This window comes from Archocentrus centrarchus, unplaced genomic scaffold (genome assembly GCF_007364275.1).
Source record: "Archocentrus centrarchus isolate MPI-CPG fArcCen1 unplaced genomic scaffold, fArcCen1 scaffold_58_ctg1, whole genome shotgun sequence".
NCBI lineage: Eukaryota > Metazoa > Chordata > Actinopteri > Cichliformes > Cichlidae > Archocentrus > Archocentrus centrarchus.
In genome coordinates this window covers 242,670-269,373 of record NW_022060279.1, presented here as the reverse complement: position 1 = coordinate 269,373, position 26,704 = coordinate 242,670, and the positions used below count along the sequence as shown (strand labels likewise).

General features: G+C 43.3%; 1 protein-coding gene across 1 annotated transcript in view; it reads left to right on the top strand.

Moving 5' to 3' along the window:
- The window catches only part of smg1 (SMG1 nonsense mediated mRNA decay associated PI3K related kinase), a 74,022-nt gene extending 60,101 nt beyond the window's left edge, over positions 1–13,921 (top strand). The window contains exons 56-64 of the mRNA XM_030725509.1: positions 516–653; positions 7,752–7,904; positions 7,990–8,169; positions 9,758–9,985; positions 10,199–10,410; positions 10,494–10,594; positions 10,761–10,937; positions 12,203–12,309; positions 12,466–13,921. Of these exons, the coding sequence (XP_030581369.1) occupies positions 516–653; positions 7,752–7,904; positions 7,990–8,169; positions 9,758–9,985; positions 10,199–10,410; positions 10,494–10,594; positions 10,761–10,937; positions 12,203–12,309; positions 12,466–12,543 (1,374 nt within the window). The 3' untranslated portion in view covers positions 12,544–13,921. The remainder of the gene's footprint in view (positions 1–515; positions 654–7,751; positions 7,905–7,989; positions 8,170–9,757; positions 9,986–10,198; positions 10,411–10,493; positions 10,595–10,760; positions 10,938–12,202; positions 12,310–12,465) is intronic.
- The last annotated feature ends 12,783 nt before the right edge of the window (positions 13,922–26,704 follow it).

The window sequence follows — 26,704 nt, the reverse complement described above, 5'->3', positions numbered from 1 at the left end:
GCCTGTAGAGTCTGAACTAGAGCTCGTGGGTTTTTTGCACTTTCTCTGAGGACTACACGGTCTGACCCTGGCCTGAATTTGCTGGGACATCCACTTGTGGGTAGATTTTGGCATTGTGTGAACACACACTTGCCGATGATCAATTGATCAAGTGCAGTTGCTTTAGGAGCACCTGGCTGCTGCTCACCCTCTTCATTCCTGTGGAAGCAGTAAGGGTGGACTCCTGTGAAAACCTTTCCCCTAATAATCGTACATTAGAGCCCCTGATTCAAAACTGAAAATGATTGACACAAAGTACTGCAACGAAAGGAACACCATGCTCATTCATAAAATTATGATTCATCAAATAACTCGATTATTAAAAAACAAATCAGATCACAAGTCAGATCATCTCTGACATAATTTTATATGGCATGTAATCACAGTTAACTGAACTAGAGAGAGATTATATCGGTGGTGGCTTGTCCAAGTATACCACTACATTTATTGGTTTGTTTCTATGTATCTTCTTGCAGTGGCAGCACGAGGATGTGCTAGGGCCCAGCAATCAGCCTCTAAGTGTCAGCATTCCTCCTCGTTCTGTCATCCTCAGCAACATGAAGAAGAAGCTGTATAAGCTGAGTCAGGATGAAGGAGCCATTGTTGCCATTCAGGTGAGTTTTAGATCAGATGTCTTCAAACTCATAGCGAAACATAAGTGTTTCTGGGCAGTTCAAGAAAAGTGCATTATGCCCATGTCCTACAGAAAATGCAGAGGTTTTGCAGCATTTGCATTACAGTAGGGAAAGTGTAGGTGAAACTAACAGTGACTGAGATCCAGATTGCTTCCACCTTTTTCGCTCTGTACCAATTACATTTGAGCTTTGTGTGTTTCACTGAGCACATTTAGGAACCGTACACAAGAGGTTTGAACGCTACCTTAAAAATCTTATGTCAACATTACTGAACCATCAGTTTGGACCATCACACAAATACTTTGTTCACATAAAAGCTTCCGGGGGGGGGGGGGGGGGCATGTTTCCAACAATCCAGCTGTTATCTGCCCGTCCACCTCCTGCTCCACCTTCCCATCACCTGTTAATAAGATCATGGAATAACTGCAATCCTTTGCTTACCAGCAGAGAACAATGGCTTCACACTTGCAGATGATGACACTCATTTTAGCGGTTTCACACTCAGGCACAAACCACTGCAGTGCATGCTGAAAGTCAAGCTGCAATTAAGTCAACAGAACCACATCATCTGTAAAAAACCAGGTTCCCCAAACAGACGCTAACTCGCCCTGGCTATGGCTTGAGGATCCTGTCCATGAATATCACAAAGAGGACTGGAAACAAGGAGCAACCCTGTAGTGGGTCCAAGGTCCAAGTCTTGGAGGTGCTAGTTATCATCCCTTACACTTCAGACTTGACTGCAAACCACTCCAGAATGAGATGAAGGTCATCACACGATGAAGCCAGCGAATGTGTCTCTTTTTTGGCTGCGCCTAGAAATTCTGTCGGTGACAGAGGGCAGCCCTGGTGAAGTCCATCACCCAATAGGAACAAATGCGACTTATTGCTGGCAGTAGGGTTGTGCGATATATATCGTCTACGATAATATCGTAATTGCCGTGTTTGTGGTGTTCATGAATAATGAATGTTAAACATTTGGGATCTTGAATGTGATCCCGGAAGGCCAGGTGACTTGTGGGAAGTCAGCAGGGGGCGGGGTGTGTTTTGTTTGGGGGTTTCATGTAATAAAGGACGTGATCGTCAGCACACGGAGGTCTATGGTTATTTGTTCAAATTAAGAACACGACATGGTGTCAGAAGTGGCTCGTGTTGCTGGGGAGACACTTCCATGGTCCATCGGGAGTGGATAAGGAGGGAAAAGGGTGAGCAATAGCATGGAGATGTCTAATAACGGAGAGGACGAGCAGCCGAGGGCAGGAGTTAGCACTGTGGCTAATACTCCCAGCGCTACGTTCAGCATCCAGCCGCCGGAGCCCTTTGATTTTTCTAAACCACAGGAATGGACAAAATGGATTCGTCGCTTCGAGAGGTTCCGCCAGGCCAGTAACTTGTCATTGAGTTCGGATGAGAACCAGGTAAACACCCTGATATACTGTATGGGAGACGAAGCAGATGATGTCCTGAGAGGACTAAAGCTAAACGACGCAGACCAGCGCCAGTACGATAAAGTGAAAGAAGGCTTCCAAAATTTTTTTGTAGTGAAGAAAAATGTTGTTTACGAACGCGCAAGATTTAACATGCGCAAACAGGAGCCAAATGAAACAGTGGATGCGTTCGTTACAGCCCTGCATGCATTAGCGGAGCACTGCAGTTACGGACCGCTCCATGACGAATTAATTAGGGACAGAATTGTAGTGGGCTTAGCAGACATCAGACTGTCAGAGCGTATGCAAATGGAGAAAAATTTGGACTTGGAGAAAGCTGTAAACATGGCAAGACAATCAGAAGAGATTAAAAGGCAACAAAGTGCTCTGAGAGGTGAAGCCAGTGCAACGCAGTCAAGTGTCAGCTCTGTTGACAGAGTTGTTAAGAGCAGACAACAGTTTGAGAAAATCAAATACAACAAGTTCCAAGATAAATGTGCTAAAACACATCCACAGGTCGACAGTAAAAGCAGAAGCACATCGAGTACAAAGTGCTTCAGGTGTGGAGGCTCCCCTCACCCTAAACACGAATGTCCTGCTAAGGATGCAAAATGTCATTTCTGTGGAAAGAAAGGACATTACCAACGCGCGTGCAGGCACAACAAAAAAGTGCAAAGCGTCGAAGAGGGGGAAGAGGAGGAAAGTTTCTTCCTTGGCGCTGTGACCACAGAAAATCAGGCATGGACAGCGGACATACAAATAAATGTCACCACACTAAAATTTAAGCTTGATACAGGTGCGGATGTCACAGCCATGGCTCAAACAGATTGGAATAGACTGTTCCCAAGCATTGCAAAGCCTGTTCTTCACAAACCTGTAAAACCCCTGTTAGGCCCTGGCCGGACGCCACTGGTGGTTGCAGGTTACACGAAACTACAGCTTATTTATGGAGACAAGCGTACAATGGAGAAGGTCTACGTTGTCAAAAACCTCACTACACCGCTGCTTGGATTGCCTGCCATCACAGCTCTTGGCCTTCTGGTGCGCGTGAACTCTATATCAATGGACACTCTAAAAACGGTATATCCCAGACTCTGCAATGGACTAGGTGAGGTGCAACACACATACCTCATCAAACTCAAACCTGAGGCGGTGCCATACTCACTCAAAGCCCCCAGGAGAATTCCCCTGCCTTTGGTAGGAAAGGTAAAAGAGGAACTTCACAGAATGGAGGAGCTGGGCGTCATTAGCCGGGTGGAGGAACCTACAGATTGGTGTGCCGGCCTGGTGGTAGTCCCAAAAACAAACAGTCCCAGGCTGAGACTGTGTGTGGACTTCACAGGACTGAACAAGTACGTTTGCAGAGAAAAGTACGTACTGCCATCAGTTGATCAAAGTCTGGGAATGCTGGTGGGAGCAAAACTGTTCAGTTAACTGGATGCCAATATGGGGTTTTGGCAAATTCCCTTAGCAAAGGACTCAGCCCAGCTCACAACATTCATAACACCGTTTGGGCGATTTCACTTTAATCGCCTTCCCTTCGGCATCAGTTCTGCACCTGAGCACTTCCAGCGCACGATGGCGGAGGTTATAGAAGGACTGGAGGGAGTGATTTGCCACATTGATGATCTGCTGGTGTGGGGCTGCAACCAGGAGGAACATGATGCCCGTCTACATGCTACGCTGAAACGGCTGGAAAAAGCAGGTTTGACGCTGAATGTAGAAAAGTGTGATCTCTCACAGAGGAAAGTTTCCTTCTTGGGCCATATCATCACAGATTCAGGCATCAGCCCTGATCCAAAAAAAAACTGAGTCAATTACCGACATGACAGAACCAAGTAATGTGGCAGAACTGAGGAGCTTTCTGGGTATGGTGAACCAAGTGGGCAAGTTCATTCCCCACTTGGCTGAAAAGGACAAGGCCCTGCGTGAGCTGTTGTCGAAAAGGAACAGCTGGTACTGGGGCACAGACCAGGACAAAGCATTCAAAACTTTAAAAGAGGCACTGACCTCACCCCCAGTACTGGCCATGTATGACCCGAACAGAGACACTAAAGTTTCTGCAGATGCTTCATCATATGGACTGGGGGGGGTTCTTCTCCAGCGGTGGGAGGAAGGCTGGAGACCGGTTGCGTATGCTTCGCGGTCACTTTCTCCAACGGAGCAACGCTATGCACAGGTGGAAAAAGAGGCTTTAGCCCTTACTTGGGCATGTGAGCGTTTTCGAGATTTCCTCATAGGAAAACACTTCTGCTTAGAAACAGATCACAAGCCCCTCATTTCCCTGCTGGGAGGACAAGCTTTGGATCTTCTCCCACCAAGGATCCAGCGTTTCAGGATGAGACTCATGCGCTACTCGTACGAGATACAGTACGCCCCAGGTAAATCACTCTGGACAGCAGACACATTGTCCCGTTCACCTGTTAAGAGACAGATGTCACATTCTGATAAAGAACTAATGGAAGACACAGACATCTATGTGGACAATATCGTTGCACATCTGCCGGTTAGTTCCTCATACCTGGACACACTTAAAGGAGAGTTACAGCGTGATAACATTTGTGCTCGTGTCATGCAGAGGTGCACACAAGGATGGCCAAATCTGGAAAAACAGGAACCGCTGCTGAAACATTACTGGCCAGAACGTGCCGCTCTGACTGTGAAAGATGGCTTGTTGCTAAAAGGCTCACGGCTAGTTATCCCTTCAGCGATGCGCAACGATGTGTTAGAAAAGCTTCATGAGGGACATCAAGGAGTTGTTAAGTGCAGAGCCCGTGCTCGCCAGTCAGTGTGGTGGCCTGGACTCAGTCAGCAAATAAGCGAAATGGTGTTAAAATGTAGAACTTGTATACAGGAAAGAGACAATCACAGTGAACCACTCATACCTTCCCAGCACCCAGCCCGCCCATGGCAAAAAATAGGCACAGATCTTTTTGAGTTGGGAGGGAAAAGTTACCTTCTTGTTGTGGACTATTTTTCTAGATATGTGGAGATAGCCCTCCTAAAGGGGACAAAAACGAGTGAGATCATAGTTCATCTTAAGTCAATTTTTGCCCGACATGGTATCCCAGAGGTTCTAATGTCAGATAATGGACCACAGTATTCTGGGCGAGTTTTTGAGTCTTTTGCTGCCTCATATGGGTTTGAACACATCACCAGCAGCCCAAGATTTCCACAAAGTAATGGGGAAGCGGAGCGCTCAGTACAAACTGTGAAAAACCTGTTAAAGAAAGCGGCAGACCCTTATTTAGCTCTTCTTGCTTATAGAGCTACACCGCTGCAGAACGGATATAGCCCTGCTGAGCTCTTAATGGGCCGACGGTTGCGCACAACGCTGCCGGCACTTCCCTCTACTTTGGTTCCTGTTCTGCCAGACGGCGACAGCTTGGCTCAAAAAGAAGGCAAAAAGAGGATGATGGACATTGCTAACTTCAACAGGCGTCATCGTGCCAGACCGTTGAGTAACCTATCTCCAGGAGAACAAGTTTGGATCACAGATGCAAAAACACCAGGAACTGTGATCAAAAATTATGGCACACCACGATCCTACACAGTGGGTTTGCCCCAGGGATCAGTGAGGCGAAATCGCAAGCACTTGATTCCCTTACATTCAACTTTGCAAGATAAGACTGTGGAAAAGGGGTTGACAGGAGTGTCTGCAGAGCAGCCTTCATCAGCTGTTTCATCATCTGCTACTCCTGCGAAAGCTGATGGTGTGAGGACAAGATCAGGGAGAATAGTGAGGAAGCCTACTAAACTAGATCTGTAAAAAAAAAAAAGAGAAAAAAAAAAAGAAAAGGAAAATAAAAGATTTGAGTTATGTTGGACTTAATTAACAAAAAGGGTACAAGGTTGGACATTTCAGAGTTATGTTATATTTGTGTCCCTAGTGGGTGAATGTAAGGAAGTAGAGAAAATGTTTCTCATGTGTTAGAGAAAATGTGTTTCTTATTTGTTAAAAGGGGAGATGTGGTGTTCATGAATAATGAATGTTAAACATTTGGGATCTTGAATGTGATCCCGGAAGGCCAGGTGACTTGTGGGAAGTCAGCAGGGGGCGGGGTGTGTTTTGTTTGGGGGTTTCATGTAATAAAGGACGTGATCGTCAGCACACGGAGGTCTATGGTTATTTGTTCAAATTAAGAACACGACAGTGTTAACGATGTGCGAGCTGACATTATTGAGTATGCTAATAAGGGGGAAAAAAACAACAACAATCAAACGCCTCGGCTCCACGCTTTCACTACTTTATGCTTTAGTACAAGCTGCTGCGCATGCACATTGAGAGCGCCCGTACTGTGCGCTAGCATAGCTTCCTGAACAACACACCTAAAGCTGGAAATAAGTGAACACACTGGGCCAGGGGAGGAAATTCAGACATCGCCAGCCTCGCAGTCTACCGCCTTAATTCCTAGACGAGGAGGTGGTTTGCAGTTTGCAGACTTTGTAAGAAAGCAGACAGCTCGACAACTAACCTGTTCCATCATCAGCGAGTATGAGGAATATGAAACGTTTCGGGAAACGGCCGTCCAAGACAAACCACGACTAGCGGAATGAAGATTGATGTTAATCTCCTTTAAGTTAAAGTAGGTATGTTACAATCACTGCGTCATAACCCAGCGACGTTATCGGAGCTCACCTCGGATGATCAGATGAGGATGTGTAGTTTCTGTGATTTATTTTGCTATAATGTAGGGGGAATCCCCCTGGACAGTCTCTTTTTTGATTTTCATTTTGTCAAGCAATTGCTTTTGAAAAACTCGCCGAAGTTTTTCTAGTTAAATTTGTTGTGCCCAGGACACTCTTGAAAAAGAGATTTTAATCTCAATGTGTTTTTCCTGGTTAAATAAAGGTTAAATAAAATAAAAAATAAGTTAATGTCTCAAAAACACTGATGTAAGTCTTATATTTTACCAGCTTGCACTTCTTGTATGAACACATTTTTAAATAATGCAAAATATCATTTATTATCGTTATCGAGAAAATTACAGAAAATATCGATGTTATTTTTTGTCAATATCGCACACCCCTAGCTGGCAGTGCTGACCACATTCTTGCTGCAGTTGTACTGCACTATAGTCAGTAAGACTAGAAAAGTACTATCCACGTGCCAGCTGATTTCACTTTAACAAAGCCATCCCCCTAATCCTCTGGCTCTACTTCCATGGAAGGTGTGTCAGTGGGATGGAAGAGATCCTCAAAGTATTGTTTCCACTGCCTGGCTGTGTCCTCAGTTCAGGTCAGCAGCAGTCCATCCTCACTGTATAGAGCTGGGGCAGGAAAATGCTTTCCCCTCCTAAGAAGCCCGATGGCTTGCCAGTCCATCAGGCATCAAGTCTTATTCTATGGCCACATTCTGCTTGGCTCTCCAGTACCCATCAGCCCCACAAGCTGACCGAGCTCAGCAGGACTTTCTTCAGCTTGATTTTTTTCTGTATATTTCTAATAATATTGGTGACTCTGTAGTGTTGATTAGCCTGGTGGTGGTGGTGGTGTGTATACATTTGATTGTTGTGATCTTGTGTTTAACAAATCTGCCCTGTCTTGCCAAAGAGATTGTGATTGCAATGAGGTAAAACTAATTGTGATTTGTATAAAAATTCCAAATAACAAATTTTCCTGTCCTGTGATTTCTGTCGGCCGGTGACTTCAGGAGAAGCTGGCTTCACTGGAAGCTAGCATTGAGCAGCGTTTGAAGTGGGCCGGTGGAGCCAACCCAGCACTGGCACCTGTCCTGCAGGACTTTGAGATGACCATCAGAGAGAGACGTGCCATGGTGGCCAGAGACAACCAGCGCACCAGCCAAGTAAAACTGCTGCTATGTCTATCTCCTGTCATCAGTGATAGCCAGTTTTGAGGAAAATGCCCATTTTCTTATTATGATTTTCCAGGTCACCTTCCTATGCTCCACTATCCTCAACTTCGAGGGCCTTCGGACCCGATCTCCTGAGGCTCTCAGCATGGATGCAGCACTCTTTGAACTGCTAAAGCGCTGCCAGCAGACTTGCTCATATGCTGCCCAGTTTAGCAGCACAGTGTCTCCACTGGAGCTCCAACTCCTGCACAGACTGGTGGGTTTGACCTCTGACCATGCAGCATGTCAAAAGGCTGATGAACTGTTTTCCTGGTGTAGCATTGTTTTCTGTACCGACTGACTCATCGTTGACCAATAATAAAGCCATACCTACTGCTCAGCAATATTGCTCACATGTAAACAACTTGGTTGCCTCATGATTATAGTGATGTTAAAGATAATATGGAATATCAGTCTCTTACAGCATGCTCAAAATTGTGATTAGATGAGTATTGTTAATATTGAAAACATATTTTGATGGAATATATGATATCTTTAATAATCCAGGGGTGACTGAAAGGATTTGGGTAAAAGTTTAGGGTTTTCTATTATGAAATGGGGCTGTAATATTACCAACTTCTACATTTATTTTACATTTACAGTAATGGCAGGAGGATAGTCTCATTAATGATTGTTGTTGTTGTTGTTGTTTATAGAGTTATCAATACAATATCAATGCGGGGGAAGGGGGGTGTTGTGTGAGAACCGAGGACACACATGCTCATTGGCGAACATTGTGTGTTAGCCAATGAGCATCATCATAGATAATCATCCTGACTCTTAGAGTTAACAAGTTAGAAAATGGATTTCATGATCAATTGAGTAAAACCTTAGATTATCAATGGAGCCCAAACCCTCATCTGCAAATATTTACTGAGGTTGCAGAGCGAGGGAGTCGAGGGGTGGTTTTCTCATAGTTTTTATACTTTGGACTTTACAGGTGCCGGCTAAACATTAACAATTTAAAACCAGCTAGGACATACTGAGTGGACCTTTGACATGAAATGATCATTTATGATTGACTTAAAGCGATCTTAGAAAAGCTTCAAAATAAGTAACCCACAGAAATCCTGCATATGAATAAAAATCTGAAGAAGCGCTCTGAGAGCAGCTGGAGGTTTGTGCTCACTGTGTGGGCAGTGCTTCCTCCTGAGGAACAGTTCTGTTTAAATTCATTTAGTTTTCTTTAAGCAGTTTGTAGTGATCAGGGCAGCATGATTACACAAACATTATGTAGGAGCAGGTCGTGGATCATAGGTACTGGTTTGGAATTTGGATTTATTAAATATTATACTGCAGTATATTTCTAACTAACCAGGCAGCTCATTCATTCTCTTGACAGTACTTTCATTAAAGATAAAACACAAGTATAAATGAGGTCGGAGGTCAAATGTGATATTTTGAATCTTTAGATGGTTCTTTTATATGTTGACATCAGCACATGTAGAAGAATCATAATTTCTAACTTAAAAGGCTTTTTGCTAATTTTGGATCAATAAATCATGAAGTTGACCCTGAGGATGCTGGTGGTGGATGTAAGACAGATTTTAATGGACTGTTAACACACACACACACACACACACCCAACATAACCTCCTTGGTGGAGGCCGTAAAGTCACTTTTGGGATATAATGCTTAGAGTCCATTTTGCATTTCTGTTTTTGAAGTTGTGCCAGCCCAAATGTTTTTGTTTCCTTTAAACATGAAATATTTTTCTGTCAGCCCCTTTATAGCATATCTGTTAGCTTGTAGTCTGAGGCTGTGACAAACTTAATAGGGTGCCTTTATTCTTTTCATTACTATAGAGTCCAGTGCCGGACTTGCCTATAGGCAGTCCTGACTGGCTGAGCTGTGCCCAGAGGCAGCTGGAGGAAGAGCTCAGCATAGAGCAGAGGAATCAGGAGGAACGGGAGCAGCAGCTGGAAACCTGTGGAGAAACTCTGCAGCTGCTTGTGGACTCTATTAAAACGATTCTGTCTAATCACAACCGCCAACTGGCCGACGTCAAGCACCTGCTGAGGGCCATGGCCAAGGTACACCTGAGGCCCATCGTGCACAGCTGATTTTAAATTTGGGGTTTTTCCCCACTATTATCTGTGTGAATATGAGTAAGTGCAGTAAGTGTAACGAGTGAGCAAGAAGTAACGAGTTCTGTTCGGTGTCACTTGTAGCCTGGTGTTTGCTGTAGTATGATGCTGCTTTTTATGCTGTGAACTGCAGTCAGTGATCTTAATTCTGTCATACAGGATGAGGAGGCAGCACTGGCAGATGGTGAAGAGGTGGCATATGAGGGCAGTGTGCGTCACTTCCTGCTGGAGTACAAAGCCTGGCAAGATAATATCCAGTTAGTGTTGTTCACTGTTGTCCAGGCAAGCGGACAGCATCTCAGCCAGGAGCAGCTGGAGCTACTGGAAGAAATTCCTGCTACCCTGAAGGAACTGCACTCTCAGAGCCAGAGGTACTCACATTAACTCCATGGATACACGCTTCATTTCCTGTATAAATCTCGTTATTAATCTGCATATCCATTTCTTACAACAGTGTCTATAATGGCCTGGTGGGCTTTGCCTCCCCACTGGTGACAGACAGAGACACTGAATGCTCCAGTCCTGTTTCTGCAGCACAGTCGACCTTTGCAGCAGGTATGGTGACATCTAAGCCGTGAAGACCTCCTTTCAAAGCAGCTTTTATAAATCTGTGTGCAAGCAGCTGTTTGTAGTGATGTCAGTTCCTCACAGCTCACATGGCGTAGGTGTGATACACGGACTGCTGAATGGTGTCTCTTATACCATGTTGTTTTTGATTCAGCTGTTAGATGCAGTGGGTTGAAAACCCAGCCAGACTCAATGTCCCAGAATGCACGCAAGGCTCTCCCACGCAATCTGGGAACTCCGACCGATACCCCACCCAGTACTCTGCTAATGAACAGCAAAGGTCTCAACCCCAGCCCCAAGAGGGCTGTACGAGACCCCAAAACAGGACGAGGTACTCTTCTTCACTCTCATCACAATCTTTGGTCTCCCCTCCTATAACTAACAGCTGTTTAATGCATCTGAACCTGTGTTACTTTTGACAGCAAATTTTGATTTAGTTTTAGTCATAATTTAGTCATTTGAATAGTTTTAGTTTTAGTCTAGTTTTAGTCGACGAATTATGGTAAGAATACAGTTGACTAAATCTACAGTCGATTTAGTCGACTAAAATATAAAGAGTGTAAAATGTAAATGCTTTTTCTTCAGTTCCCTTGAATTAGTCATTATACACACTTACACAAAATTAAACATTTATTCAAAGTTATGGAATATTATTAATAACATTAGTGTTTCACCTGCTTCCCACACACCTGATCATTAACACCACCTTACTGAGATAATCCGAGCGTTTTACAGCAGGACGCTCTGAAAGGTACAGGGCAGTGTTCAGGACTAAGATTATAAAGGCTAATCCACCGCGGTGTGGAGATTTTCTCTAAACACAAACTGGGAAAAACACTTTACCCTGCATGACATTAAAATGCTGACCTTTGCATGGAGATCTGGGTGACTGGTTTGCAGATGCTGTTTAAGATTTGTCGTGTTTTTACCCAAGATAGTCGCCCCACATGGTTTACACATGGTTTTGTTTGTCACAACGTCAAAGGACAAATGTGTCCATACATTGGCTCTTCTCATTGTTTACATAACTTAGTTCTATCGGAAAGAACGACCAATCACAGGCTAGTTTGGTCTTAGAGCAAATTTGTGCAACTGTGCGTTTGATTGGATGTTTTCCTAACTTTCACAAAATAAAAAGTTCTGATTGGATGTCGTCCCAGCCAAGTATTTTCGTCTCGTTTTCATTCATTGACAAAAGTGTCAATTAATTTCGTTATCGTTTTTATCCTTTTAAGTAGTTTTTATTTAGTTATCGTCTCATTATCGTCATGAAAAAAAGGGTCGTCGACGAAAACTATGATGAAAATATTTCATTAACGAAATTAACACTGATCTGCAGTAACAACACGTCCTCAGAGTGAGGGATACAGCTGATAATTTAACACTGGTATCATCTCAGTACTCTTGTTCAGCAGCTGCCCAAAGTCAAGCTATCAGTATTGTATGAAAACATACCAACTTTAACCCAGGTCATAACTGACCCCAGTGAGATAAGGTTTCAGTAGTTAGACTAGAACCCTGAGCAGATGGTAGTGTTAGAGCGAGGACTTGAAATCCAGCTGCCCTCATGTGAACGAGCACTTTGCTGTATTTCAGCAGTCCAAGAGAGGAACTCATATGCAGTCAGTGTGTGGAAGAGAGTGAAAGCCAAGCTGGAGGGCAGAGACATCGATCCCAACAGGAGGATGAGTGTCACAGAGCAGGTAACACTGACTATCCTGTCACATGCAGTTTTTAGTAATCATTTTCACAGTCTTAAATTGCTGGCTATTAGGAAGGTGTCCTCTGACCTCTTTATATGCTGTACCATGTATTAAAAAAGAAACAGTCAGAAGTGATAACACACGGTTTTGTTGCAGGTGGACTTTGTTATCAAGGAGGCTACCAACATGGATAACCTGGCCCAGCTGTATGAGGGCTGGACTGCATGGGTGTGAACGCTTTGCTGCTTCATGTCTGGTCCAGCGAAGGCTTGGAGATCCACCAGAGTCCAGCGGGACTGGGGTGTCGAAACAGCAGCACCAGGCCACACTAGGGGAAGAATATGGGAAGTGGATGCTTAGTCCACCCTCCCACACCCCTGGGTACCCAAACTGGGGCAGCAACCTCGTAGCATTGCTGCAACCACACTCCCCCAACAATGGGCGATTGGGCTAACACAGCGCTTAGTGGGCCTGCAGAACGGCCTTCCTTTTTGGGGTCTGAGTGGGCAAGGTGGCACCAGGAGAGGAAGGGGGGAAGGAAGGCAAAAGCCACCTCACCCTCACCTGCATAGCTGACTATCAAGTTGTACCCGTAAACATCACTGCATCATTTTGTGCCTGTCAGAGTCCACCTGAGGGCAAGATGAAGCAAGGGGTGAGCTGTTTCCCTTCAAAGCACACAGCTGACACACTGGCTGGGACTTTACTGTGGCTGAAGCTCAGTGGATGGTGTGCTTACACATGTTTTTCTCTAATCTTTTCCTCAATGGCATTATGATTCTGAGCAGACAGTGAGTAACACTGTGAGGGAGGACTGAGTGAAAGAGGCTCAAAGACTGAATTTAGATCTACCAGAAAAGAAAGTGGAAAACAATAATCAAACTTTAATTTGGTTATTTGGGGGGAAGTTGACTCTAAAGTGCTGTCAAATTTAACAGAATAAAAGATTGTGTAGAACTGTTTTCTTAGGTCTTTTTTCTGATTTTGTGGATAGAAGTGAAACCTCCTGTCGTGGAATAGTTTGGATGCTCACCTGAGAGTGAAGTGGGCTCGGTGAGGGGAACCCTCTGTTTGTTTTCTCAGTGTGGCTCTTCAGTGTGTTGTGCTTTGTTCTATCAGTAGGATTAGATTTCTGCCTTTTTTTCAGCTTGCCTGTCTCAAACTGCTTGCATCATATACTGACACCACAAGCTGTAATGCTTGCTTTTTATGATTTTGGACCTTCTACTTTTACCTTTTTATTGGGAGGAATTTTGTTTTTGGTGATGGTGAAATATGTTAATTCTTAAAGCTTTTATTGGATTTTGTTGGATGCCAAATAAACATGGAAGAAAGAAGTGTCATGTTTTATTTAACATGAAAAATGGATACCAGGCTCATCCAGTGGAAACCAGTAGAGAAATGAGCACGTCTTCAACCAGAGGGAGAAACCCAAAGTGACCTGCCTCAGCACACAGATACATTTGGTAGAAGACAAATGTCAGATTGTACTTGGATCTGGCTGCAGTGAACAGTAGATGGATCAGCTGAAGGTCCAGATGATTTCTCAGGTCCTGTGTCAGCTCTTTGAACTTGATGTCCTTAAGAAATAAAAAATCCAGAAGATACTGTTCATCCGCTCTGGTTAGTTTTTTTTTTTTTTGCATTTTTGTTAACTTCCACTTTGCGCTCTTTGGCCAACTGTGACCTTTAACTTTATAATCTCAAAATGCTGTCAGTTTAATAAGAGAATTAATAAATATCACACTGCAATAGATTCCTAAGAAAATAGTCCTTTATGGCATTTTTTTTTCTTGTGTTATGTATATACATACACTGCTCAAAATAAAGGGAACACTCAAATAACCTAGATCTGAACGAATGAAATATTCTCATTGAATACTTTGTTCTGTACAAAGTTGAATGTGCTGACCAGGGTTATTATAGTTAACGAAAACGAACGAAATAACGAAAACTGAAATTGAAAAAACATTGTCGTTAACTGAAATAAATAAAAACTATAATTAAAAGGAAAAAACGATAACTAATTAAAACTGAATTGTGAGTTTACAAAACTAACTAAAACTAACTGAAATTATCGATAAACTGACTTTCATTTTAAGCCTTGTGGATTGATATGAAATCATTGTTTCCGCTCTCGGAGTTTAAGCTGGGAGCGCCACAGGACAACTGTGTGAGTGCGCATGTGCGTGCGCTCACCGCGCTGGTCCGCCGAGTAATTGCTGCGGTCTGCCGAGAAAGCGGCAGAGTCCCGTATGGAGGTTCTTTGAGTACAAACACCTGCACACGACCACAAGGTAATAACACACACAATCCAGCTACACAAGCATAAATGCGGACATGAGGTCGGCAACTTCTGTAGGTTGTGTACAGAGGCCGCAAAGACCCTGCAAGTTTAATTAGCGAGCATCTAACCAAGCTAGCTCCAAAACAGAAGCAGCTTCAGGTGGTGAGAACATCAGGATGCAGCTGGATTTGAGCTTTGACTCCTTCAAAGAGTTTGTTTTTGTTTAACACCACATGTAGGCGTTATTAATCTGCTGCACTGATGCTGAAGTTTATTGTGGAGTTTATTGTAGAATTTATTGAGTTTGGGAATTCATGTTTTTCTTTGTTTCTCCCTGTTGATGTTCATGTGTGTCCTTAATATTACACACATTTAGCATGTCTTGTGAACAGCTGGTTGTTGAATATATTTCTTTAAACTGTATCTTTTGTCAAGTTTTCATTACACAATAGTCACTTTTGCACCTTGAATCTTGCACCTGATCAGGTATGAAAATACTAAAACTAATACTGAAACTAACTAAACTAAACATGAAACCAAAAATAAAAACTAATAAAAACGAGCAAAACCACTCTGAAAACTAATTAAAACTAACTGAATTAGAGAAAAAAAAGTAAAAACTAACTAAAACTAAACTATAATGTAAAATCCAAAACTATTATAACCCTGGTGCTGACAACAAAATCACACAAAAATCAATGGAAATCAAATTTATTAACCAATGGAGGCCTGGATTTGGAGTCACACACAAAATTAAAGTGGAAAAACACACTACAGGCTGATCCAACTTTGATGTAATGTCCTTAAAACAAGTCAAAATGAGGCTCAGTATTGTGTGTGGCCTCCACGTGCCTGTATGACCTCCCTGCAACACCTGGGCATGCTCCTGATGAGGTGGTGGATGGTCTCCTGAGGGATCTCCTCCCAGACCTGGACTAAAGCATCCGCCAACTCCTGGACAGTAATGGTAAATGGACTAGTTCTTATATAGCCCTTTTCTACTCAGTATGAGCACTCAAAGCGCTTATACAACCTGTTTGCATTCACCCATGCGCTCCCATTCATACAAGCACTTCCATTTTTTTTTCTAAAGTAAGTGCTTTTTAATTAACTAACATTCACACACATTCATACTCCGACAGAACGGTCGGAGAGCAACTTGGGGTTAAGTATCTTGCCCAAGGATACATTGGCATGTAGCCTGGAGTAGCCAGGATTCGAACCGCTGACCTTCCGATCAGTAGGTGACTCGCTCTATCTACTGAGCTACAGCCACCCCAAAAAGCTGTCTGTGGTGCAACGTGATGTTGGTGGATGGAGCGAGACATGATGTCCCAGATGTGCTCAATCGGATTCAGGTCTGGGGAACGGGCGGGCCAGTCCATAGCTTCAATGCCTTCATCTTGCAGGAACTGCTGACACACTCCAGCCACATGAGGTCTAGCATTGTCCTGCATTAGGAGGAACCCAGGGCCAACCGCACCAGCATATGGTCTCACAAGGAGTCTGAGGATCTCATCTCGGTACCTAATGGCAGTCATGCTACCTCTGGCGAGCACATGGAGGGCTGTGCGGCCCTCCAAAGAAATGCCACCCCACACCAATTCAATTCAATTCAATTCAATTCAATTCAATTTTATTTATATAGCGCCAAATCACAACAAACTGTCCCCTCAAGGCGCTTTGTATTGTAGGTAAAGACCCTACAATAATACAGAGAAAACCCAACAGTCAAAACGACCCCCTATGAGCAGCACTTGGCGACAGTGGAAAGGAAAAACTCCCTTTAACAGGAAGAAACCTCCAGCAGAACCAGGCTCAGGGAGGGGGGGTCATCTGCCGCGACCGGTTGGGCTGAGGGGAGAGAAAGACATGCTGTGGAAGAGAGCCAGAGATTAATATCAATTAATGATTAAATGCAGAGTGGAGTATAAACAAAGTAAATAAGGTGAATGAGAAACAGTGCATTATGTGAACCCCCCAGCAGACTAGGCCTATAGCAGCATAACTAAGGGATGGTTCAGGGTCACCTGATCCAGCCCTAACTATAAGCTTGATCATAAAGGAAAGTTTTAAGCCTAATCTTAAAAATAGAGAGGGTGTCTGTCTCCTGAATCCAAGCTGGAAGCTGGTTCCACAGAAGAGGCGCCTGAAAGCTGAAGGCTCTGCCTCCCATTCTACTCTTAAGTATCCTAGGAACCACAAGTAAGCCAGCAGTCTGAGAGGGAAGTGCTCTGTTGGGGTGATATGGTACTATGAGGTCTTTGAGATAAGATGGTGCCTGATTATTCAAGACCTTGTAGGTGAGGAGAAGAATTTTAAATTCTATTCTAGATTTAACAGGGAGCCAATGAAGAGAAGCCAATATGGGAGAAATCTGCTCTCTCTTTCTAGTCCCTGTCAGTACTCTAGCTGCAGCATTTTGGATCAGCTGAAGGCTTTTCAGGGAGCTTTTAGGACAGCCTGATAATAATGAATTACAATAATCCAGCCTAGAAGTAATAAATGCATGAATGAGCTTTTCAGCATCACTCTGAGAAAGGATGTTTCTAATTTTAGAAATATTGCGCAAATGCAAAAAAGCGGTCCTACATATTTGTTTAATATGTGCATTGAAGGACATATCCTGGTCAAAAATGACTCCAAGATTTCTCACAGTGTTACTGGAGGCCAAAGTAATGCCATCCAGAGTAAGTATCTGGTTAGACACCATGTTTCTAAGATTTGTGGGGCCGAGTACAAGAACTTCAGTTTGATCTGAATTTAGAAGCAGGAAATTAGAGGTCATCCAGGCCTTAATATCTTTAAGACATTCCTGCAGTTTAACTAATTGATGTGTGTCATCTGGCTTCATTGATAGGTAAAGCTGAGTATCATCTGCATAACAATGAAAATTGATGCAGTGCTTTCTAATAATACTGCCTAAGGGAAGCATGTATAATGTAAATAAAATTGGTCCTAGCACAGAACCCTGTGGAACTCCATAATTAACCTTAGTGTGTGAAGAAGACTCCCCATTTACATGAACAAATTGGAGTCTATGAGATAAATATGATTCAAACCACTGCAGTGCAGTACCTTTAATACCTATAGCAAGCTCTAATCTTTGTAATAAAATGTTATGGTCAACAGTATCAAAAGCTGCACTGAGGTCCAACAGGACAAGAACACAGATGAGTCCACTGTCAGAGGCTCTAAGAAGATCATTTGTAACCTTCACTAATGCTGTTTCTGTACTGTGATGAATTCTGAAACCTGACTGAAACTCTTCAAATAAACCGTTCCTCTGCAGATGATCAGTTAGCTGTTTTACAACTACTCTTTCAAGAATCTTTGAGAGAAAAGGAAGGTTGGAGATTGGCCTATAATTAGCTAAGACAGCTGGGTCAGTGATGGCTTTTTAAGCAGAGGTTTAATTACAGCCACCTTGAAGGTCTGTGGTACATAGCCAACTAATAAAGACTGATTGATCATTTTTAAGATTGAAGCATCAATAATTGGAAAGACTTCTTTGAACAGTCTAGTAGGAATGGGATCTAATAAACATGTTGCTGGTTTGGAGGAAGTAACTATTGAAGTTAACTCTGAAAGATCAACTGGAGCAAAAGAGTCTAAACAAATACCAGCAGTGCTGAAAGCAGCCGAACATGAAGAATAATCTTTGAGATGGTTATGAATAATTTTTTCTCTAATGTCTAAAATTTTATTTGTAAAGAAATCCATGAAGTCACTACTAGTTAAAGTGAAAGGAATACTCGGCTCTACAGAGCTCTGACTCTTTGTCAGCCTGGCTACAGTGCTGAAAAGAAACCTGGGGTTGTTCTTATTTTCTTCAATTAATGATGAATAGTAAGATGTCCTAGCTTTACGGAGGGCTTTTTTATAGAGCAACAAACTCTTTTTCCAGGCTAAATGAGCATCTTCTAATTTAGTGAGACGCCATTCCCTCTCCAGCTTTCGGGTTATCTGCTTTAAGCTGTGCGTTTGTGAATTATACCAAGGAGTCAGGCACTTCTGATTTGAAGCTTTCCTTTTCAGAGGAGCCACAGTATCCAAAGTTATACGCAGTGAGGATGTAAAACTATTGACGAGATAATCGACCTCACTGGGAACAGAGTTTAGGTAGCTGCTCTGCACTGTGTTGGCACTGAAGAGCATAATAATGAAGGAATTAGATCCTTAAACTTAGTTACAGCACTTTCAGAAAGACTTCTACTGTAATAAAACTTATTCCCCACTGCTGTGTAATCCATTAAAGTAAATGTAAATGTTACTAAGAAATGATCAGACAGGAGGGGGCTTTCAGGGAATACTGTTAGGTCTTCAGTTTTTATGCCATATTTTAGGACAAGATCCAGAGTATGATTAAAGTGGTGGGTGGGTTCCTTTACATTTTGAGAGAAGCCAATTGAATCTAACAATAGATTAAATGCAGTGTTGAGGCTGTCATTCTCAGCATCTACATGGATGTTAAAATCACCCACTATAATTATTTTATCTGAACTGAGCACTAAATCAGATAAAAAGTCTGAGAAATCAGACAGAATCTCTGAGTAGGGACCAGGTGGACGATAGATAATAACAAATAAAACAGGTTTTTGATTTTCCCAATTAGGATGGACAAGACTAAGAGTCAGGCTTTCAAAAGAATGAAAACTTTGTCTGGGTCTCTGATTAATTAATAAGCTGGAATTGAAGATTGCAGCTAATCCTCCTCCTCGACCTGTGCTTCGAGCATTCTGACAGTTACTGTGACTCGGGGGTGTTGATTCATTTAAACTAACATATTCATCCTGCTGTAACCAGGTTTCTGTAAGGCAGAATAAATCAATACGTTGATCAATTATTAAATCATTTACTAATAGGGACTTGGAAGAGAGAGACCTAATGTTTAATAATCCACATTTAATTGTTTTATTCTTTGGTGCAGTTGATGAAGCTGTATTATTTATTGTTTTTGAATTTTTATGCTTAAATAGCTTTTTGCTGATTTTAGCTTTGGTGTTTGGTGGTCTGGGAGCAGCACCGACTCTATGGGGATGGGGTTTTGGGGGGATGGCAGGAGGAGAGAAGCTGCAGAGAGGTGTGTAAGACTGCAACTCTGCTTCCTGGTCTCAACCCTGGGTAGTCAGTTTTTAGGAGGGTTAATAAATTTGGCCAGATTTCTAGAAATGAGAGCTGCTCCATCCAAAGTGGGATGGATGCCGTCTCTCCTAACAAGACCAGGTTTTCCCCAGAAACTTTGCCAATTATCTATGAAGCCCACGTCATTTTTTGGACACCACTCAGACAGCCAGCGATTCAAGGAGAACATGCGGCTAAACATGTCGCTCCTGGTCTGATTGGGGAGGGGCCCAGAGAAAACTACAGAGTCCGACATCGTTTTTGCAAAGTTACACACCGAGTCAATATTAATTTTAGTGACCTCCGATTGGCGTAACCGGGTGTCATTACTGCCGACGTGAATAACGATCTTACCAAATCTACGATTAGCCTTAGCCAGCAGTTTCAAATTTCCATCAATGTCGCCTGCTCTGGCCCCTGGAAGACATTTGACTATGGTCGCCGGTGTCTCTAGCTTCACGTTTCTCAAAACAGAGTCACCAATAACCAGAGTTTGTTCCTCGGCGGGTGTGTCGCCGAGTGGAGAAAAACGGTTAGAGACGTGAACAGGTTGGTGGTGTACCCGGGGCTTCTGCTTAGGACTACGCTTCCTCCTCACCGTCACCCAGCTGGCCTGTTTTCCCTGCTGCTCGGGATCTGCTGGGGGGGAGCTAACGGCGGCTAAGCTACCATGGTCCGCACCCGCTACAGGGGCCTGGCTAGATGTAGGATTTCCAGGGTGCGGAGCCGAGTCTCCAGTTCAGAAAGCCTGGCCTCCAGAGCTACAAACAGACTACATTTATTACAAGTACCGTTACTGCTAAAGGAGGCCGAGGAGTAACTAAACATGTGACACCCAGAGCAGGAAAGTGCAGGAGAGACAGGAGAAGAAGCCATGCTGGTAGTGAGTCGGCTAAGGGCTAAGCTACTAGCTAAGCTAAGCTAGCGAATTTCTAAAAACAAATAAAGTGAGTAATGTGAATACAGGTAATTCAGCAAAGAGTATGCTATTTAAAGTAGGTGAAGATTACACTAAAATATGTTATTATCCAGATAAATCTAGTTATACAGATATAACAGCTAACAGACAGCAAAACACTGTGCTCCGAAACAGGAACAGGAAGTGATACAATACCGCAGTGAGAGCCAACACCAAGTGACAGCGCCACCCATTACTGACCTACTGCCAAACCAGTCATGCTGAAGGATGTTGCAGGCAGCAGATCGCTCTCCACGGCGTCTCCAGACTCTGTCACATGTGCTCAGTGTGAACCTGCTTTCATCTGTGAAGAACACAGGGCGCCAGTGGCGAATTTGCCAATCCTGGTGTTCTCTGGCAAATGCCAAGCGTCCTGCACGGTGTTGAGCTGTGAGCACAACCCCCATCTGTGGATCCCGGGCCCTCATACCATCCTCATGGAGTCAGTTTCTAACCGTTTGTGCAGACACATGCACATTTGTGGCCTGCTGGAGGTCATTTTGCAGGGCTCTGGCAGTGCTCCTCCTGTTCCTCCTTGCGCAAAGGCAGAGGCAGCGGTCCTGCTGCTGGGTTGTTGCCCTCCTACGGCCTCCTCCACATCTCCTGGTGTACTGGCCCGTCTCCTGGTAGCACCTCCAGCCTCTGGACACTACACTGACAGACACAGCAAACCTTCTTGCCACAGCTCTCATTGATGTGCCATCCTGGATGAGCTGCACTACCTGAGCCACGTGTGTGGGTTGTAGAGTCCGTCTCATGCTACCACGAGTGTGAAAGCACCACCAAAATTCAAAAGTGACCCAAACATCAGCCAGAAAGCATAGGTACTGAGAAGTGGTCTGTGGTCCCCACCTGCAGAACCACTCCTTTATTGAGTGCGTCTTGCTAATTGCAATAATTTCCACCTGTTTATTCCATTTACACAACAGCATGTGAAATTGTCAATCAGTGTTGCTTCCTAAGTGGACAGTTTGATTTCACAGAAGTTTGATTTACTTGGAGTTATATTGTGTTGTTTAAGTGTTCCCTTTATTTTTTTGAGCAGTGTACATTATATCACCAAAAGTATTCATTCGTCTGCCTTCACACACATGAACCTGAGTAACATCCATTCTTAATCCAGAGGGTTTAATATGATGTGGGCCCACCCTTTGCAACTGTAACAGCTTCAGCTCTTCTGGGAAGTCTTTCCACAGGTTTAGGAGTGTTTATGGGAATTTCTGACCATTCTTCCAGAAGCACATCTGTGAGGTCAGACACTGATGTTGGAGAGAAGGCCTGGCTCACAGTCTCCACTCTAATCCATCCAAGAGGTGTTCTATCAGGCTGAGGTCAGGACTCTGTGCAGGCCAGTCAAGTTCTTCCACATCAAACTGGCTCATCCATGTCTTTATGGAGCTGCTTTGTGCACTGGTGTGCAGTCATGTTGGAACAGGAAGGGGCCATCCCCAAACTGTTCCACAGAGTTGGAGCATCAAATTGTCCCAAATGTCTTGGTATTTGGAAGCATTAAGAGTTCCTTTCACTGGAACTAAGGGGCCGAGCCCAAAACACCCCCACACCATAACCCCCCCTCCACCAAACTTTACACAATGCAGTTAGACAGGTACCGTTCACCTGGCAACCACCAAACCCAGACTCCTCCCTCAGATTGGCAGATGGAGAAGTGTGATTCATCCCTCCAGAGAACACGTCTCCACTGCTCTAGAGTCCAGTGGCGGCGTGCTTTACACCACTGCATCAACGCTTTGCATTGAGCTTGGTGATGGACGGCTTGATGCAGCTGCCATGGAAACCCATTAATGAAGCTCTCACTGTTCTTGATCTGAAGGTCACATGAAGGTTGGAGGTCTGTAGCAATTGACTCTGCAGAAAGTTGGTGACCTCTGTGCACTATGACCAGTGGTGCAAAAAAGTGGGTATGCACTATATGCAATGCAAAGGGGGGGGCGCTAAAGCGATGTGGGGAATTTATCTGATGTGGGGAAATTATTTATCTAGTCGCATTTTCTGTATTTTTTCAAAATGAAGGAACTCCAGCTGCACTGTGATTTCAATGGACAGGTGTGGCTTCACTCCAAATGACTTAAACACACTTCAATCTAACCCAGCCACAATGTAAGGCTGGAAGGGCACATCTAAATCCCCAATCCCTAACTACCTAAAAGAGGCAACTAGCCTCTCCTTTCTAACTGTCTTCACCGCCGGCAACGCTGGTCGCTGCGAACGGCACCCTCCCACCTGGTGCCCAGCAAAACACAGAAACAAGGAAGCACCCCCGCATCTCTACACCTGTTCCCTTTTATCTCCTCCTCCCCAGGTGAGTTCAATTACTCCTCATTACGTCCTCTGCTGTGCCAGAGGCCCTGCTATTCATCACACTATGATCAATAACAGAGGCACGGCGCTGATTAGGCACCCCTGTGCTCCTTCACCTCCCCTCCTCCTGTTGCCCCCTCCCCATGCGCGCACACACAAGCACACTCACAAAAGGTGCTCCATTGCGTGCTTTCAAGAACGCACTTGATTGTGACTGTTTTCATTTGAATTGTGCTATCATCTGATGACGGGTAGCTAAAGATGGAGAAGAAAAAGGAAAGCTCTCCAGGGCACAAAACAGAAAACAGAAGCAGGAGAATTATAAAAATGTCGGGATGAAAAAAAAAACTTCTCAAAGTGGTTTAAAGACAGTCGGAAAGTTATGTAATGGAAGTCTTGTATTTTGTAAGTCCAAGAAAAAGTGTGCTATGATGCACTCTAAATCTTGATGGATGCGCACAGATTTCAGGTTTATGAGGAGGAAAAGATTTTCCATAGAGCAGTTCTTCGCTGGATGAACCACTCTGGACCACACACATTCACCCTTATTAACATACGGATTCTTCTTGAGCCTTCTCTCATTTATCTGAACTGCCACATTGTTCTCAGAGAAACACATTACAGTATATTATTTTGTCAGTTACTTGCTCCCTCAGTTTAGAGCCACAGATTTGTGCTGTTCTTGGTAGAATCCTGATCAGTACTAAAATGAACTAACAGTCTGATTGTTGTTCTAAATTATAAATTTGGCCCAATGTGTTCCAGAGTGAGTTTGCCTGATTAGTGGATTCTGCATGACTTGCCAGTGGCAAGTGTGCCCCACTGATACAGCACTACACCACAGATAGATGACCACAGACAGGGATTTATCACAGTTAATTTCAGTATTATTGCAAACAAAAACAATAATAAGTGTCATGATTAGACTGTGGATTCACTTGTGGACACAAATGCAGGAGACAGCAGTTAACTTTTAATAACCTTCTAATGCTAATAAGTTTAGGAACTCCAAAGTTCACTGGGATACAAGATGCTCAGGGAATCCAAAATCAGAAAACACTAAGAATACAGGGAATACTCAGCTACAAGGGCACACAGCCGGCTCAAAGGACAAGCAAAGACTAAGACAGTGGGTGTGTTCTGGCACTGGGAGAAGAAAAGTGGGGTGCTGAGAAGTCGAATGACCTTATGTAACATGACAGTGAATAGCCACCATGTTAAAACTACAATGTGAGATGGGCAACAGTCTGAATCTTCGTGTTCTAATGCTGGTGTTTAAGAATAACTTTATTGATCACAGAGGGAAATTCATCTGTCTGACAGCTCATCTGCTGTCTGCATGAGAAAAGAAAAGCCTGATGGCTGTGGGTACCAATGATTTTCTTTATTTCTGTGTTTTCCTCCAGTCTTCCAGTACCGATGGGTTTTTGTTCCATAAGGATGTTATAAAGTTGAGTTGTTCAGTATGGCTTCCACTCAGGTGGGAGGAGAGATAAACATGACTGAAGTTTCCTGAAATTATGAAGAGTGCATCTGGATGTTTAGTCCGTATCCTAGCAGCAGTTTCATGGAGAACCTCACACGAACTTTAGCTGTTGAGGTATACTTTGAGTCTTCACCACAAAAACAGCTCTTTATCTCAGCTGGAATGAGGTGGGATCTTCGAGGTTTGCTCCATTTCAATGAAAAAAAAGCTCTTCTCTTGAGTAAACTTGTCTGCCCACAGAAGTATCCATCAGTACACAAAAACAAAAAAGATAATAATAAATAATAAAATAAACTAGAAAAAAAGCATTTCCTGAAGAAAATGCACTGTGAATGCTGCATGCTGAAAGATTGCAGCTGAAATGCCAAGAAATGCTTCAAAGAGCTGAAACTTTATTTGCTGAATGAGCTTCAACAGCTGAACAGCTGAATAGCTGAAAGGCTTGGCTTTATTTTAAAGCCTAAATGGTGTCTCTAATTGAAATGCTCCAAAGAGCTTAAATCTGGCTGAAAGAGTTTAAGCTGGTGAATGAATGCTCAATGGAAAATCTTTTAAGTTTGGAGTAAAGTGGGACTTGAACCTGCTCTGTCTGCTTCTTGTGCAGTGATGGTCCCCTTTTCTACCACTGAGCCAACAGTAGTGTCACACAAGCAGTGAGGTTTGCATGCATACATATTGGAGAGCTCTGCCAAGCTGAATGCTTGTAAATGCACAAATTGAAAACACCTGCCAGGTGCACTGCTTACCTGCTGAGATGCATGCACTCTGTCAAATTTGCCTCGGGGCACCTGTCAAATAACTGCTTCTAAGTCAAAAACCATAGCTCCTATCAAAATCATTTTTGAACTGAGCGTCACAAGGACCTGCTCTAAACAGTGGTGTAATTTTTATTTTCCTGGGCTCAAACGTGTGGCTGTGGGAGCAGGTTAAAAAAGGTCATTTCTGCTTTGGAGAAAATCACCTCTCTGAAATTACTATGGAGGTTAATGAAGGAGTTGGAAGGTACTCCCTCTGTTTGAACGCTTACAGTTTAAAAAGTGTACATTTGACAGGATTTAGAGACACATTGTTTGAAAGTAGAGAAGCAGCTCTACATTTTGAGCATAAAATGATGGCTGTAGCGCAAACAGTGTGGACACAGTGGCAGTTTAAAAATAAATTTTCCACCTGAAAGTTTTGAAGTCTCCCACTCTACTAATCAGGCTCCCACTCAAGCAAATGCAATACAAAACCATTCTAAACTCTGAAACGGCTGAAAAAACACCTTAAACTTAAACGCTCACTGTGCTTAAACCGTAAAAACATTTTGAAACACCAAGTAATAGCTGAATAGCTGAAAGGCTTGGCTTCATTTTAAAGCTTAAATGGTTTTTCTAGCTGAAAGTATGCTGAAGTTATTAGCTTTTAAAGCCTGAAAGGATTTGAAAAGGATTTGAAACTTCCCCATTCATTTTGAATGGCAAAAATGAAGATTATAAAAAGTTCAATATCTTAAAAAGTATAACGGTTACAAAAAAGAAAAGTAATAGCATAAATCTCCAGAACAGGCTGAACGTTTTGATACTAGAACGGTGTCTGTAGCCCAAACGCTGCTTGAGTTTTTAGCAACCGAAGGTTTTTGGAGTACAAGAACAATACTGTGAATGCTTTGCATTCACAGTATTGTTCTTGTACTCTTTATTACTGTGAATGCTTGCAGCATTCACAGTAATAAATGCTTGCAGCATTCACAGTAAATATGAGTAAAGATCAGAGCTAACAGTCTGATGTTAGCTTAGCAGCACAAAGCCCTCAGCTGGTGCTAACGAACTACTGGATTTACTAAAGAGGCTCAGAGTCAGTTTGTGACAAAGTTGTGAACAGGAGTATTTTTGCAGCCGGCCTTATGGCATATTCACTTTCAAGAGGAGAATATTTAAATGAGTTACACAAGCGTGAATTGGAAATTGTACAAAATCTAATGCCAAAAACACACACAAACACACACACCGACACACACAAATGTCTTCTGCCTGTCGTGGTTGTGATAGCTGCTACCAGGAGGGGCGAGGTTATCAGAATAAGTGTGTATTTGGCATTTCCACAGTGGTGAGTTCACTCAGTCCTGAGTGTTTAGGATCTGGTCCCATTTCAGTGCATTCAGCTCTTGTTGTGTTTTACTTGGCTGTTCAGATATTGTCTCTATTGGTTAGTTATGGTAACAATTAACATAAAATGCATT